General features: G+C 39.5%; 1 protein-coding gene across 2 annotated transcripts in view; it reads left to right on the top strand.

Annotated features, from left to right (window-relative positions):
- The window catches only part of dis3l2 (DIS3 like 3'-5' exoribonuclease 2), a 307005-nt gene that overhangs the window by 144418 nt on the left and 149639 nt on the right, over positions 1 to 12948 (top strand). For both annotated transcript variants that reach the window (XM_073041187.1, XM_073041186.1), the window contains exon 13: positions 8420 to 8653. In XM_073041187.1, coding sequence (XP_072897288.1) covers positions 8420 to 8653 — 234 coding nt within the window. The remainder of the gene's footprint in view (positions 1 to 8419; positions 8654 to 12948) is intronic.

Here is a 12948-nt window from a genome sequence, read left to right as displayed (position 1 = left end):
ATTGAAACATTTATTATTGAAAGGCATGTATAAATCATGACCAAAGTTTTCACTTTGGCCATGACTTTTACTTAAACTCCACTCAGTTACCTAAGCCATTCGAGCTGTTGAGTTCTGTAATTTATTGTACTAATTCAATGCATCCTTACAAATTAACAACTATAAATCCATTCAGAGGAAAGCATTGCTGCTTTCTTTACTGTAATTTCTTTAGTTTTTGTCACAGGAGGTTATGAAGTTATAAGAGTACTGAACTCCCTGCCACCACCCATATGAAGTGCCAGTAGCATTATACTGTTTACTTCTGAACTTGTATGTACACGTTATCCTGACGAAGGGTCTCGGCCGAAACATTGACTGCTCATTTCCACGGATGCTGCTCGACCAGCTGAGTTCATCTAGCTTATTTGTATGTGTGATTTGACCACAGCATCTGCAGTATACTTTGTATGTATACCTTATTATTTGTAAAGTTATTTCTGGTAATATTATTTCTTGTTTTATGTGTGTGAGCTATCTGTCTCATTTGGCAGTATACATGTGTATTGTTGAATGACAATAAATTTGAACTTGACATTATAAAACCTGTTTAACAATTACAGTTTGCATTTAAGTATAATCTCTAATGTAATTAAACAAAATCACTGGGGTACTGTACAGTAGCATTTTGAAACAAAGGTGTCAGCCTATCTATGTAAGGTATGATTAGGCTGATGATTAAGTAGTTAATAAGAGTGAGTATCATCAGATGTGTGATAGGCAGGGAGGCAGGTTTAGACAGTGGATTCCAGAGTGCAGGATCTAGCAGGGTCTAATCATTTTATTTGATTTATGGAGAAAAGGTATTGCACCACCCTCTGGTGGTTAATTAAAATGTTGTGTTAGGCTGCTATTATAACAGTAGTATTTACGATGGTAAAAGTCATGACATCAGGTCAGATTCAAGATTTTTAATATATTTTGGAAAACTGTATACACTGGTCTACATATTGGTTGTGTTCACGGCTGCCATGTTGTCATGTTGAGTTTTCCTAACTTATAAATTGGGTAGATGTCACTTTAGTCTGTTCTATTTTCAAAAACTTCAAATTAAAGTTAGGACATTTGCAATAACCTGAATATTAGATTTGCCTTTAGAATGTCACGGAGATTGTCCTTTCAATATATACCTCTATATTTTTGTCTTTATGTTGGCATAATGTGGAAGTTTTCTTTCCAATCTTATTGTACTGAACTCTTTTTGCTTTCCTTGTTATTATAGGCATGCAAAACCTTTGATATCAGTGATTTCCCCAAGATAATTGAAGCTTGTATGTTCAGCTGTGATGTTTGTTGTATTACAGCAAGTGCAGTCCTACTTGTTGGAAACTTGGGGAGCAGTTAAAGAAAATACTGGAACTTGTGAATATTTGTAATCTAATAATTCTTTGCTTGTGGGACACTGTGTATGTAAGTGTGTTTTTAGTTAGTTTGGTAAATCTGCTTCATTAAACAATACATATCAATTTCTGGTTTGAACTTGCTCCATTCTTAACAGAGAAAGTTTTCTGCAGTATTCCCTGAAGAGTTCATTTGGTTTTTGTAAGAGTGAAAATAGCTGTATGAGGTTCAGTAAAGGGGTTACGATAATGTGATCAGGATCTTGTCAGTATACCTGACATCATTTATTATAGTGATACCATGGGATGGTTTGAAAATGAAAAATAAGAATGTCCAATGATAGGTTAACTGTGTAGAAGCTGAATTAGAAGCATTACAAGTCATTCAAAGGGCAGGCATGGAATCAAGACAACCTGCTGGGTGTTAGAGGAAACATCCTCTCCACATCCACCCTGTCCAGTCCTTTCAATATTTGGTAGGCTTCAATGAGCTCCCCAACGTTCTTCTAAATTCCAGTGAGTACAGGCAAGATCTCTGAGTAAGCATGCAGAGAATGAATGGCTGAAGCCAAGGCACTGTTGGTTGTGGTGGCAGAGATTCCATTATTGAGGAAGCGCAAGTGTGAAAATTGACGATGTCGGAATAGATGATATGGAAAAGGTGGGAAATGATAGGTGTGAAGATGCTATGGATATTTTGCTGGAAATGGACATAGAAATTGACAACATAATTGTGTGGCCTTAAAATGGCAGAGTCCAAATTGGTGGCTAAGGCAATGAAATTTCCAGGTTCGGGGTGAAATAGCATTGGTGCAGTTATCTCTATACTTGTACAGATGGTGAGGAAGTTTACCTTAGTCAAACTGAAATATGAAATGACATATGCAATTAAAAAGAAAAACATGATGGGTTTCCAAAGCAATTCGATTTCTTTGGATTGAAGGAGTTATTTATCAGTCTGAGAACAATTGGAATCCTCTCCCCATTCATCATTAACAGTTCTACACTTATCATCATTTCAACATTCAAGTTCCTGGGCATCATTATTTTGTAGGACCTCGTGGGAGAACCATGTCTGCATTAACAAAAAGGATTAGCAAAGGATGTATTACTTTCAGCAGTTGGTAAAATCCCATCTTTCCTGGAACTTATTGGTGCAATAATACACTACCATCACAGAGTACATTCTCACATCAGCTATTACTGTCTAGTTCGGTGCAGCATCCTCACACAATATATAAAAGGTACAGCAAACTGTCAGGTGAGAAGAAATGGTCATTGGCTGCAGTCTACCATCACTTCAGGACTTGTATATGTCCGAGAAGAAGAAGCAGGCAGGAAAGATCATTGCGGACATTACCTACCCTACATTCTGCCTTTTCCAAAAGTTCCCTTCTGGAAAGTGCTTTAGAGCTATTAAAATAAAAACTTCATGTCATCTTAAAAGTTTCTTCCCTCAGTCAGTTAATCTGATCAACCATTCTAGTTAGCACCCCCCCCCCCCCCCCCCCAACCCTGCTCTGTCTATTATTCCTGTCACGGGACTGCAGTGCACTTCAGACCATTTTTTATAATGCTTTTTTACACTCTGGTATTTCTGTTTTTATGCACACTTTATTCTGTATCCATACTTTAACCTCTAACTTTATTCTTTGTAATTCTTTAAAATTGTTGATTTTTGTTGCATGTCATACCCTGACCAAGACACAAATTCCTATTACATGTATATGGCGTAAAAAGTTGATCTTTGATCCTTGAGTAATCTGTTGTGATGTTACAGCAGAGATCTGTGTAAGGAGAGAATAGGTGTGAGTAAACAAGTTGCTTGCTTGGTCTCAAACAGCAGATGAAAGTACTTGGATTTGTTATCCCAGTATTAGCAATGAAAACGCGATTTGGGTATATTTTGCAATATATCTACTGTTTTTACTGTGCATATATACACAACTATGCAATGAGTTAATCAACTTCTCAAAAATCACCTGGGGACAGAAGCTTTCTTCACCATTTTAGTGAGTTCTCTTTACTTGTGAAACTACAGAGAGTTAAGTAAATAAGCGTTAAATTTAATACAGATCCATTGCACACCTGAATATACTCATACTGTTGATTATTCTCAGAACGGGTATTAACCAACATAATTCAGATATGCAACACTTCATAACTACACAGTGTAACCAAGAGTAAACTCATCACACAACAATAAACTTAAATACAATAACTTTCTTCAATATATATCTACCAAGTGTTTACCAAAATTACCAAAAACTTAAGACTCACAGACACTGCTGTTTCAAGAGCAAATAAAGAGTAGATGGAAATGTGTCTTCTGCCATACTTAAAATCAAATCAAAATTAATCCACACAAGAAATGATATAAAAAAAACAGCTTATGTATAAGTCAACACGTACAAAAGCTGGATGAACTCAGCAGGTCGGGCAGCATCCGTTGAAATGAGCAGTCAATGTTTCGGGCCAAGACCCTTTGTCAGGACTGATGAAGGGTCTCGGCCCAAAACATTGACTGCTTATTTCGATGGATGCTGCCTGACTTGCTGAGTTTATCCAGCTTTTGTACGTGTTGATTTGACCACAGCATCTGCAGTGTACTTTGAGCTTATCTATAAGAAATGGTGTTCATAGAAATGAACTGCATCTCTAGAGGCCAGAACACGTCCCGCCTGACATCCATAAAATGTCATAAAGTGTCTGAAAAGAGGATGCTGTCCAAGTTACATGCCATCTTGGACAATGACTCCCATCCACTCCATAATGTACTGGTTAGGCACAGGAGTACATTCAGCCAGAGACTCATTCCACCGAGATGTAACACTGAGCGGCATAGGAAGTCATTCTTGCCTGTGGCCATCAAACTTTACAACTCCTTCCTCGGAGCGTCAGACACCCTGAGCCAATAGGCTGGTCCTGGACTTATTTCCACGGCATGATTAACTTATTATTATTAATTATTTATGGTTTTATATTGCTATATTTCTTCACTAATCTTGGTTGGTGCGGCTGTAACGAAACCCAATTTCCCTCGGGATCAATAAAGTATGTCTGTCTGTCTGTCAAACTTAACTATTCAAACTAAAAGTCAATGATCACTTCACTAAATCTGCGGCAAAAGAAAGACAGTCTCAGTGACTGATCTTGAAAGCCATCTTACTCTAGTTCTCTGCTTGAAAACGATGAACTTGATGACATACTTGCTCCTGGTAGTGTCTAATGAGCAGAGGTGATATGATGCTCACCCAGAATGATGATTGTGTGAATTACTTCTGAAGTGAGTTGTCCTATCACAACCTCCAACTTGCATTGCTCTTCAGAGTCAAGAAAGGGGCAGAGTTTACTCAGGGAATTTTGTTTTTATTTTGATTCCTGCTTTGTGATGCATGACACTTCCTCTGCTTAAACCTGTCTTTGAGCAACAAAGAGTCTAACCATTGTTTGATTCAGTTGTTCTGCACTGAGACGTTGCTTACAAATGTACCAACCACTACAAAGGCAGTCTTTGGCTACTCCTGTAAAGGAATGAGCAATATGTAAGAGCCAAGCAATTGTTCTGGTAAGCGACTTCCAGCTTGAAAAATGCTCAAAGCATGCACTGCCAAGTTGGAGCAGTGAGAAATGAGTGATGTTGGTCGACACTTGACGTATTTCTACATCTGCCTCAGAGTTGGCTAATCACCAGTTTCCTGCTAACTATTTTCCCGTTGAGGATCAGCAAGAAATACTGGGCCAGTTAAGGGTTCAGTCCTGAAAACCTTCTCTCCCTAGGTAACTGTCCGCTTAAGGTGCCAGCTTGTAATCATCTCCCAAGTGACAGGAGACCTGCTTGCCTAAATCTGGATGAGCATACAGATTCTACTCTCACAGGGTCTGAAATGACTTGGGTGCCTGTTCTCCAGGACATTAATCTTAAATGTGCTGACTGTAGGTTGATGAGCACCATCAAAGCAGATTTCAACCACTATAACACAACCCAGGTCCTGTCAATGGGCGTAAAATAGAAAAACAAGGAGGAGGAGAAGATGGCGGCATGACACAGCGCGCGCAGCCTCTCTGGAGAATGGATATCTGTTACGTGTTAGGTAGGGTACCGTGCACAATCCTGATTTGATGGAGGCAGACGTGAGAGCGTGGAGGAACATCTGGAGAAACTTCTGAAATGCCCGTTTCGCTGCCGCTGCTACTGTGCGGTCCGGAACCTCCGGAGGAGAAGGCCTCCGAGACGGCTTTGCTTGCTTCGGCGGCCGGGACGAGGTCGACAGCGCTTGGGAGGCTGTATCAGAGGGGCTGGTCAGAGGCTGGAAGTTTTCGGACGGTCTCAGACTGCTGTCGTCGGGTGCTTCCGAGGCATTAATTGTCAGTGCCTGGAAGTCTATGGCAGGGAGAGTTTCTCCCTTTTGCTGCCTGATATCGGGACTATTGGAGCTGATTGGGACTTTGAGACTTTTTTAAAAACTGCATCCATGGTCTGCGTTTATCGAATTATGGTATTGTTTTGCACTGCTGTAACTATATGCTATAATTATGTGGTTTGTCCTTTTTTTTGTGATATCACTCTGGAAGAACATTGTATCATTTCTTAATGCATGCATGCATTTCTAAATGACAATTAATGAGGACTGAGTGTCCTCATAATCTAATCTAATCTAATCTAAAATCCATTGTGTCAGCCACTGCACTATTCACATTCAAGTGCACGGATGGTGTCATTGCCAAGCAACAGGAGAATTGCAGCAGAAAGGTCACATGGTGGAATCTTGTCAGCAATGGCATTAAGATGTGAATGATCGCTTGCAGCTTCAGGAGTTGAAATTTTATCCTTGTTTTAGGGAGTATAGTCACATTCCATGAGAATTGACAAGGATAAGCAGACCTTCAGTCCTATTGACTCCATGACAAATTCAATATCTCTTCTTCGGCAACTTCTGACATTCCAGAACATGTCTTTAGAGTGGATGGGAAATACGAACTTTAAGTACTCTGTATGTAAAAGTATGTTGACTTTGCCAATGACACATTTCTCTGATCATCTAATAATCACATATGCCTTTATTTTTTGCTCTGGATAATGTCCTTTTGAGTAGGTGTTGACTTGACATATTTTAGAGCTGGATTTGCCTTGGAAGCCTTTCTTGCATACTTCTGTGCATGAGAAAGTAGCAATGTCTGATGGAGGATCCCTGCTCTGCTGTGGGTGTGCTGGAACCAGTAGTAGCCCAAGATGCTGGACCTAAATAAGACCATAAGACATAGGAGCAGAATTAGATCATTCCACTCATTGAGTCTGCTCTGCTCTTTCATCATGACTGATCCCGGATCCCATTCAACCCCCTACACCTGCCCTCTCACCATATCCCTTGATGCCCCAACCAATCAGGAATCTATCAACTTCTGCTTTGAATACCCATGGACTTGGCCTCCACTGCAGTCTTTGGCAGAGCATTCCACAGATTCACCACTTCTTTGCTAAAAAAAATTCCTCCTTACTTCTGTTTGAAAAGGTCAATTTTGAGGCTGTGCCCTCTAGTTCTGGATACCTCCATCATAGGAAACAGCCTGTCCACATCCACCTTTCAACATTTGGTAGGTTTCCATGAGGTACCCCCCGCATTCTTCTAAATTCCAGTGAGTACAGGCCCAGAATTGTCAAATGCTCCTCATATGTTAACCCCTTCATCCCTGGAATTGTCCTTGTGAACCTCCTCTGGACTTTCTCCAATGACAATACATCCTTTCTGAGATAAAGGTCCCAAAAGTGTTGACAGTACTCCAAGTGCGGCCTGACTAGTGTCTTATAAAGCTTCAGCATCATCTCCCTGTTTCTATATTCTATTTCTCTTGAAATAAATGCCAAAATTACATTTGCCTTCTTTACTACAGATTCAACCTGTGAATTAATCTTCTGGGAGTCTTGCACAAGGATTCAAGTCCCTTTGTATCTCTGATGTTTCAATTTTCTCCCCATTTAGATAATAGTCTACACTTTTATTCTGTTTACCAAAAATATATTATCATTCATTTCCCAACTGTACTCCATCTGCCACTTTTTTTGCCTGGTCTTCCAATTTGTCTATCCTGCCGCAATCACATTGCCTCCTCAGGACTACCTACCCCTCCACCTATCTTTGTATCACCCACAAACCTTGCTACAAAGCCATCATTTCCATTATCTAAATCATTGACGAGCAGTTTGAAAAGGAGCGATCCCAATGAATTGCTGATACACACTGATCACTGTTGTACTCAGTACAGTGGATGGTAGCTTCAGTCTTTTTGCTCGGTGTGCTGTTGAGTCACAGAATTTGAAACACTTTTAGATAGCAGCTTTGGCCTGTGAGCAACGCCTTTGAAGACGAGTTATCTTTTCACTCTATTGTCCTCACTGTGCATATGTACACAAATACAAAATGAGTTAAACAACTTGTTTAAATCAAAATATTAAAAAAATCACCTGAGATTAAAGCTTTCTTCAGGGTTTTTCATGAGATCTCTTTACTTATGAAATTGTAGAGAGTTCAGTAAGATATGTATGAAATTCAATGCAGAATCATAGCATGCCTGAATATACTAATACTATCAATTATTATCACAACCAGAGTTAAACAAGAAAGTGTACGTATGCAGCACTTCATAACTACACAGTGTAACTAAGAGCAAACTTGTGGCACAAAGATAAACATAATAAAACATAATACTTACTTCAAAATCTATCTACTGAGTGTTTAACAGTATTACCAAGAACTTAAGACTCACAGATACTGCTGTTTCAAGAGCAAGTAAAGAGTAGAAGGAGATGTGTGTCTTCCACCATACTTCAAATCGAATCAAAACTAATCCACGCAGGAAATGATATAAAAGAACAGCTTATGTTTAGGAAGTGATGCTCATACAAATGAACTACATATCTAGAGGCCTGAACAATATGAATGCTTTTCATTTGTCATTCAATTTATGGAAGATGTGATGTGGAACTGAAAAAAAAAGTAATTGTTACTTTTAAAAATCTTTCTCTAATTTATATTTTGCAGATACTGAATCAGTGGTATGGGCGAACCATTATTCGTTCCTGCGTAAAGCTGAGTTATAACCATGCACAAAGCATTATTGAAGATCCAGAAAAGATATTAACCCCTGATGAACTGCCATCCATTTCACCAGATCATAGTATTGCTGAAGTAAAGGCTGCAGTCCTCAATCTTCATAACATTGCTAAACAGCTTCGTAAGCAGAGGTTTGACAGCGGTGCTTTACGCTTGGACCAGGTGAGCATCTTTTATTTTGCAGAGGGCATACTGAAGAATAACATTTCCACATATAATGCAAATGTTTTGAAATGGTATTTCTTTTTTAAAAATATGATTAAACAATAATGCCTAAACAAATACTTGAGATAGATTTTTTTCTTCCATTAAGATCAGCTAGTTAGCTCCTCTCAACACCATGTGCTGCATTGGGTGGCAATCTTGCTGTTTCTTTAGCATTTGTTTTTTATGAGGCTGAGTTGCTAGCCTGACACTCAACCCAGCACTGATGGATTTGAACCTGGGGCCACTCACCTGCAAGTCCGATGCAGATGCTACTGGCCGGCATTTACCACCCATCCCTAACTAGCGCTAGTCTTGACTCAGTGGAGTCCTTGTGGTGAAAGTAGCAAAGGGGTTCTGGGATCTTCCTGTGAAATAATGAAGGAGTAACAATACATTGCAAATGATGATGTGATTTATGGCGCTTGCTGTTCTTGTCTACCCAGGAGGGCCGATTTTGCAGATTTAGGTGGTGCTGTCAAACAAATTTATTAATGCTTTGAACGCAGTTCCTCAGTATAATTGTGTACTTCTAATGTTTTATCTTACTGGGATTAGAAGAGCAAAATTATTATTATAGAATTTTGAAAAGCATTTTGAAAAGATACTGGAACCCAGAGCCAGGACTTGATACTGGAACATCAGAGCCAGGACTTGATACTAGAACACCGGAGCCAGGACTTGATACTGGATCATCGGAGCCATGACTTGATACAGGAACCCAGAGCCAGGACTTGATACTGGAACATCAGAGCCAGGACTTGATACTAGAACACAAGAGCCGGGACTTGATACTGGAACTTCGGAGCCAGGACTTGATACTGGAACCTAGAGCCAGGACTTGATACTGGAACATTAGAGCCAGGACTTGATACTAGAACACCGGAGTAAAGTTCAGGATTCATGCTCAGAGCAGTGTGATTCATTAATATTTTTCAGACAAGTTGGTGTGGGAAACTGTTCATTGTAGATCTCCTTTGCACCATAGAAATACAATTTTTATCAACCAATTCAGGCCAGCAGTGAAAGAGCAGCACATTATGTATTTCCTTTCAAAAACACTTGAGAACATGGAAAAAAATCAAAATCTGATATTAAACACTAATCTGTACTTTGTCAGTATTTCCATTTATTTGTTTATATAATCTATATTGTAGGTATCGAAGGTCCATTTTTTTTGTCCATTGCAGTTATTTTTATTACATCTCTAAACAATTTGATGGTGCCCAAGAAGGAATTTGATAAGCAAATGTAATCTGAGCATTCTCTGAAATCTATTTTCCAATGACAATGTACTTTTAAATGACTAATCTACCAAAATTCAAATTTGTTTCTCTTTGCCAAAAATAAATAGCATTGTAATTAAGGAAACTGAGGCATTTAATGCTTAGAAGAATTTGATCAATTTGTATTCAGCATCTTTAAATTAGGAGCAGAATATACACTCACTTTGTTAGGTACACCTGTACACTTATCAATGCAGATATCTAATCAGCCAATCATGGCAGCAACTCATTGCATGAGAGCATGCAGAGGTATGGTCAAGAGGTCCAGTTGTTGTTTAGACTGAACATCAGAATGGGGAACAAGTATGATCTCAGTGACTTTGACTGTGGAATGATTGTTGGTGCCAGACAGATTGGTTTGAGTATCTCAGAAACTGCTGGTCTCCTGGGATTTTCACGCACAGCAGTCTCTAGAGTTTATAGAGTATGATGCGAAAAACAAAAAACATCCAGTGAGTAGCAGTTCTGTGGGCAAAAGCACCTTGAGAGAGGCCAGAGGCGAATGACCAGATTGGTTCAATCTGACTTGAAGGCGACAGTCACTCGATCATGCGTGACAACAGTGCTGTGCAGAAGAGCGTCTTCGAACACATAATATGTCAAACCTTGAAGTGGATGGGCTACAGCAATAGAAGAGCACACGAAGCTCCACTACAGTACCTAATATAGTGGCCACTGAGTATATATTTCCTTGTGCTTCTCTGAAATCAAATTTACTTTTTTGTGCCTAATTGAACATAATTATGCTTCAGACCAGTCATGTACTTATTTACATATATATATTGTTATGTTGAACTCAGCAATTTGAACTAACCAGTTATTTCTTATTCATTCAAAGGATTTGGGCTGAGTTAGTTAGTCCATCCCTAATTGCTCTTGAGAAGATGGGCTGCCTTCTTGACCTGCTGCCCTACTTTGGATGTGGGTATGTCTACAACGCTGATAGAGTAAGACCCTGGAAGGAATTGTTTTTTTCCAAGTCAGGATAGAGGACAATTTCTAGGTGGTAGTGTTCCCATGCTTCTGCTGCCCTTGTTCTTCTAGCTGATAGAAATCTAGCTTTGGAAGATTATGTTTAACAAGTGTCGGTAAGATGTTCTAGTCTATCCTGTAGATCGCATGCACTGATGCTACCGTGTATCATTCTGGGGTGAATAAATAGTTACAGCCGTCTCAGTCCTCCATGCCATCAAGCTTCATGAGTGTTGTTGAAACTGCACTTATCCAAGCAAATGGAGAGTCTTCCATCAGACTCCTGCTGAGCCCTGTCAATAGTGGAAAATGTCAGGGAGTTAGGAGGTGGATTCCTAACCTCTCACCTGTTCTTGTACCCACATTGAACATATGGTCAGGATATCGATACTGGCATGTTTAGTGATTGTAATGCCATTGAACACCAGGAGGTGATAGCTCTGTTTTCTCTTGTTGGTTACCTTCATTATCCAGAACTTCTGTGGTGCAAATGTTATTTGTGACTTATCTTGTCCATGCCTTGCTGCATTTGGATTTGGACGGCTTCATTACATGAGGAGTCGTGAATGGTGTTGAAGTTTGTGCAATCATCAGTGAACATCTCTACTTCTGATCTTTAAACTGAAGGAATGCCATTAATGAAGTAGCTAAAGATGGTTGGGCCCAGGAAACTACACTGAGGAACAACTGCAGAGAGATTCTGTGGCTGAGGTGATTGAATTTGAACCATCACGACTATCTTCCGGTTTAGCTGGAGTTATTTGATCTGATACTCTTGCTACCTTGATGCCTACTTTCACTTCACCTCATGTAAAGGAAAAATCTACCAAGAAAAATTTTTAATGATTGCATTTTAATTTGAATGTACATATAAAGTATCACATTTTATGTCAGGCAAAAGGTAGTTCTATTTTGACAGAAATGGCACTGTTTTAAAACAACATAGAAAGTATAGCATAGGAACATGTCCTTAGGCTCACAGTGTCCTATGCCAAACATGATGTTAAGTTGAATAAACTCACTTCTACCTGTGCATCAACACACAAAATGCTGGAGGAACTCAGCAGGCCAGACAACATCTATGGAAAAGAGCACAGTCGACATTTCAGGCCAAAACCCTTCATCTGCACTGGGAAAAATGATGAGGTGTCACAGTAAGAAAGTGGGGGGACGGGAGGTGATAGGTAAAGCGGGGAATGGTGGTAGGGGTGAAGTAAAGTGCTGGGATGTTGATTAGTGAAAGAGATACAGGGCTGGGAGAAGAGAGAATCTGATAGGAGGGGACGGAAGATCATGGAAAAAATGGGGGAGGAGAATCAGAGTGAGGTGATAAGCAGATGAAGAGATAAGGTGAGAGGGGAATGGTGAAGGGGGGCATTACTGGAAATTTGTGCCAGCTACTCTCTGTTTTAAAAAAAAAACTTGCACCACATATTTCCTTTCAACTTTATCTCTCTCATTTTAAATGCACGTCTTCTAGTGCTTGGTATTTCTGTCCTTGGGGAAAAAATTCTGATTGTCTTCCCGATCTATGCCTTTCATAATATTATGGACTGCCATCAGGTCTCCACTCAGCCTCCAACTCTCCAGAGAAAATAACCCAGGTTTGTCCAACATCTCCTTATAGCTCATCCCCTCTTATCCAGGCAGCATCATGTAAACTCTTTACACCCTTTGCATAGCCTCCACATTCTTTGCAATGGGGTGAGCAGAGTTGCACAGCTTACTCTGAGTGCAGCCTAACCATAGTTATATACAGCTGCAACACGGTTTCCTGTCTTTTTAAAGGTATAGAACTTTTAGGCTTGTACGTTTGTGTACAAATGTGAAAAAAATCAGTTCCCCACTTTTCTCTTAATTTGTGCAATTTGCAATTCATTTAGTTTCTGAGACACTATGCTTGTAAATTAGTTTTTTTATAAAGACACAGCTTTGTGGTGCTGGATTTTTTGGCTTGCTGAGTGTCATTGCCATTATTTAATATTTACAATGTAG

Source organism: Hemitrygon akajei, chromosome 3 (genome assembly GCF_048418815.1).
Source record: "Hemitrygon akajei chromosome 3, sHemAka1.3, whole genome shotgun sequence".
NCBI lineage: Eukaryota > Metazoa > Chordata > Chondrichthyes > Myliobatiformes > Dasyatidae > Hemitrygon > Hemitrygon akajei.
The sequence above is the reverse complement of the archived record's forward strand: the minus strand, read 5'-3'. Positions and strand labels throughout refer to the sequence as shown.